At 29.0% G+C, this 5,000-nt stretch overlaps 1 protein-coding gene across 1 annotated transcript in view; it reads right to left on the bottom strand.

Moving 5' to 3' along the window:
* Window positions 1–2,349: 2,349 nt before the first annotated feature.
* Window positions 2,350–5,000, bottom strand: part of LOC137651169 (protein O-mannosyl-transferase TMTC1-like) — a 120,719-nt gene continuing 118,068 nt past the window's right edge. The window contains exons 17-19 of the mRNA XM_068384309.1: window positions 4,429–4,684; window positions 3,751–3,828; window positions 2,350–2,710 (exon numbers count right to left, since the gene is read on the bottom strand). Of these exons, the coding sequence (XP_068240410.1) occupies window positions 2,561–2,710; window positions 3,751–3,828; window positions 4,429–4,684 (484 nt within the window). The 3' untranslated portion in view covers window positions 2,350–2,560. The remainder of the gene's footprint in view (window positions 2,711–3,750; window positions 3,829–4,428; window positions 4,685–5,000) is intronic.

The raw sequence follows: 5,000 nt of genomic DNA, 5'->3' as shown, positions 1-5,000 counted from the left end.
TACACATACAAATCATACATTTGTGCACTATTAAAAGTCCTTATACGTAATGGTTATATACATTGTATATATATATAGATATGTATGTATGTATGTATGTATGCATGTATATATATATATATATATATATAATATACATGCATGTAAGAATATATATATACATATATATATATATATATATATAGACATATATGTATATATATATATATATATATACATATATATACAGTATATATATATATATATATATATGCACAGCTTACAGGTATATTTGTGTACATGAAATTGTCTGCGTGAAGTAGTATTATATATAAAAATAGGTCGTAAAATGTTCATGAAATTACATGCAAGACACATAAAACTGTTGGCCTTAAGAAAAATATTAGATGGAAATTTCATTTAGAAAACGTACGTTTTGTGGAACTCCAAAATATAATAAATAACATTTTAGAAACACTTAGCACATATATAAAATTTGCATGTAAATAGGGTTAAGAAATTATTTTATTTTTTATTTTTCATTCAAAAGGAACTGCTAAAATCATTTCTTTTTTAGCTAACCTTTCTTATTAACTGTTGATCGACCTAATTTTTACATAATTCAATTTTCTAAGTGATATTATAGTTTTTTTTTACACTCATTGGACTTTATTTATTCTATGAATATCATAACAAATAAATAATTTTATTTACTTCACTATTTTCAGCGGTCGGTATAAATATTAAATACTATTTAGTTTGGCTTCATCTATCTACACATTTGCAATACATTCTTGTCTTTCTGACATACCTCAATTTAATCTTTAATGAATATTTATTTATAAAAGTTATTTTAACAAAAAAAGAGTGAAAAGAAATGCTACAGCAAAAGAGGTTATTGATATTCAAATAAACACGCTACTGCACGTGTGATAATAGTAATAATAATAATAATAATAATAATAATAATAATAATAATAATAACAATAGTAATAAAAATAAAAGTAATAATAAAAATGATAATTACAATAATGATAATAAAATTAATAATAATAATAATAATAATAATAATAATGACAATAACAATAATAACAATATTAAAACTAATAATAATAATAATATAATAACACTAATAATAATAATAATAATAAAAATAAAAATAATTTTTTGGGTATAAATAGAGTAACAGCAAATATAGACAGCTAACCTTATTAAAATATTGATTTCAATTGTTTTACAAAATTGAGTTCTAACTCTTCCATTTCTCTAAAAGCTAATTTCATTTCCATACTATCAACTCAAGTCATTTACCTTTGCTATACAAATGTAGCAAACAGGTTATTATAATCATCTTTCTATTAATTATTTTACATCACCACCGACTAACATTTCATCTTTATACATCTTTCCATAATCACAGCAAACTAATTTCTCTTATGGAATAATTCCTATCCAACTGGGATTTGCTTATCCCCTACATACACTGTTAAAAATTGGGCCTTGAACAAACGGTGAAAATACTGGAAACATTGTTGTCAGATATTTACCGTTTTAAAAAACGGATATATTGACGTTAAGGAGCGATATTGCGGTCACTAACCCGTAAAAATAATAACAAAATAGGGTAAAAATTACGGTCCCCTGTATTTTACTTAAATTTTCCTATTAAAATTTGCTATGCTGTTAATAATTGGCCTAGAACAAACGGTGAAAATACTGGATACATTGTTGCCAGATATTTACCGTTTTAAAAAATGGATATATTGATTTTAAGGAGTGATATTGCGGTCACCAACCCGTAAAAGATAATAACAAAATAGGGTAAAAATTACGGTCGCCTGTATTATACTTAAATACGGCTGAGAACAGTATATTCTTACGGAGAATTTCCGAATAGATGTATTTTTTTTTTTAACAGTGTATCTCTAAACTCTTCAGCGAGACAATATGATCCCCTCAGGAGTATCTTCAGATGCTCCCTCAGGATTATCTCCAGATGCTCCCCCAGGAGTATCATCAGATGCTCCCCCAGGGGTATCTTCAGATGCTCCCCTAGGAGTATCTCAAGATCCTCCCCCAGAAGTATCTTCAGATGCTCCCCAAGGAGTATCTCAAGATCCTCCCCCAGGAGTATCTTCAGATGCTCCCCAGGAGTATCTCCAGATGCTCCCCAAGGAGTATCCTCAGATGCTCCCCCAGGAGTATCTTCAGATGCTCCCCAAGTAGTATCTCAAGATCCTCCCCCAGGAGTATCTTCAGATGCTCCCCAGGAGTATCTCCAGATGCTCCCCAAGGAGTATCCTCAGATGCTCCCCCAGGAGTCCCTTCAGATGCTCCCTAGGAGTATCTTCAGATGCTCCCCTCAGGAGTATCATCAGATGCTCTCCCAGGAATATCTTCAGATGCTCTCCCAGGAATATCTTCAGATGCTCCCCCAGGAGTATCTCAAGATCCTCCCTAAGATTATCTTCAGATGCTCCCCTCAGGAGTATCTTCAGGACTGGTGTAATATCTGGGCTAAGGCAACGCCAGCTTCCACGGAAGGCCTCCCTTTCTTGAACCACCCCAACCACCGCCTTCGTCAGGAGTTGCCCAAGCACTGCGTCTGAGGGGAAGAGTGCTTGAGGGTCTGTAGACGTTGCAACTTCTCCATGTTTTCTTGCAGTAAGGCGTTGTTTGGGTCCAAGCTACGCGCCTTGAGGTAATTCTCCCAAGCCTTTGAATATTCGCCCTAATGGAGAGGGGTTAGATAAAATAGTATTACAAAAACATATATTATTATTATCATTATTATTATTATCATTATTAATATTGTTATTATTATTAATATTATTATTATCATTATTATTATTATTATTATTATTATTATTATTATTATTATTATTAATATTATTATTGTTATTATTTTGTTATTATTATTATTATCATCATCATCATTATTATTGTTATTATAATTATTATTATTATTATTATTATTATTATTATTATTATTATTATTATTATTATTAATTTAATGCCCATAGATAAACAGTATAGTGAACTTTTATGTCAGTAATATCATACAATATATATATTTAAGACTTTACATTTGATTGAATTTTTTATACATTATTTGAAATCTACTTTCATAAAATTACAAAACTTGTTTTGTTTGATGAGCTTGTGAAAAAAAAGCTAGCATTATAAAAAGTATTTTCAGATCAACTTACTAATAGAGTGATTATTTGAAATGATTTCATGCATAATTTCATAAGCTAATGGTGGCTTAATCAGCAAGTAACATGTTGAAAAAACTATATATATATATATATATATATATAAATATATATATATATATATGTATATATATATTTATATATATATATATTTATATACATATATATACATGTATATATATATATATACATATATATATATGTATATATATATGTATATATATGTATATAAATATATATATATATATACACACATATATATATATAATATTATATATATACATATATAAATATATATATATATATATATATATAATATTATATAAATACATATATACACACACACACATATATATATATATATATATATACTGTAAATCAAATTATTATTGTCAAGATAATCACCCAATGGAAGGAATGTGAATAATTCTGACAATTGCTAATTCTATATGAATTCTGTTATTGTTTAATAATAATAATAATAATAATAATAATAATAATAATAATAATAATAATAATAATAATAATAAAAGTACAATCGAAGATCACAGCTCACCTTAGTATGATAAAGTGCACCCAGGTTGATGTACGCATGCGTTAAAGAAGGCTCCAGCTTCACTGCTGTGGCGTAACTCTAAAGGAAAATAAACATGTTTAAAGTTAATAATATTCCTACTCAAACTGATAAAATACTGAACAGACTTTATACGAACGGTAAGTTTTAAAGGATTTTTTTTCTTTTTTTTTTTCAATATATCTACAAGAGGAGTGGTACTTATGTATATAGGAAAACATACATGTGGAAATGAAAGAAGAAGAAGAAGAAGAAGACGAAGAAGAAGAAGAAGAATAGGAAACAGAAGAAGAATAAGAAGAAGAGGAAGAAGACGAATAATAATAATAATAATAATAATAATAATAATAATAATAATAATAATAATAATAAGAAGAAGAAGAAGAAGAAGAAGAAGAAGAAGAAGAAGAAGAAGAAGAAGAAGAAGAAGAAGAAGAAGAAGAAGAAGAAGACGAAACAGAAGAAGAAGCAGAAAAAGAGAAGCAGAAGAAGAAGAACAAGACGAAACAGAGAAGAAGAAGAAGAAGAAGAAGAAGAAGAAGAAAAATAAGAAGAAAAAGAAGAAGAATAAGAAGAAGACGAAACAGAAGAAGAAGCAGAAAAAGAAGAAGCAAAAGAAAAAGAAAAAGACGAAACAGAAGAAGAAGAAAAGCATCTCACCTCAATTGCCCTCTCAATTTCTTGCCTATCCTTGAGAAGGTCTCCGTACAGGGCCAGGAGATGAGCGCAAAGGGTCGCTGGTACCAGGCATTCTTGGACGGCGTGTGTAGCGACCAAGAACGCCTGTGACGTACGATTTGTTTGGGTATACAGAACCGACAGCTGGAAGAGAGCCTCTTTATGGCTGGGTTCTTGGTCTAGAACATCCTGCAGTAGGATTTCACTCTCTAGATAATTCCTTTGCTGAAGCTTCACTCTCGCCTTTGGTAGATTAAGAAGTAAACAAAAATGAGTTTAGATAATGTTTGTTAAAAAGGGAGGTAAACCACTTGATAAAAGGCAGTATAATTAATGAGGTATTAAGAATCAATTAGCTTTTCAAAGCATAGTTTATAACTGTGACCATAACAGGCTTATGTATTTTACACATTAATTTGCCAAGGTAGACAGAAATTGTATTGTGAAGCATATTAATTGGCCGATTACATGAATTATTGTGAGAAAAAAAAATGAGGAAAATCTTAAATGATTCTGGTAAAGTTTCTGGTTAAATATATTAATAATACAGCGTT

The sequence above is a fragment of the Palaemon carinicauda genome, chromosome 12, assembly GCF_036898095.1.
Source record: "Palaemon carinicauda isolate YSFRI2023 chromosome 12, ASM3689809v2, whole genome shotgun sequence".
NCBI lineage: Eukaryota > Metazoa > Arthropoda > Malacostraca > Decapoda > Palaemonidae > Palaemon > Palaemon carinicauda.
The sequence above is the reverse complement of the archived record's forward strand: the minus strand, read 5'-3'. Positions and strand labels throughout refer to the sequence as shown.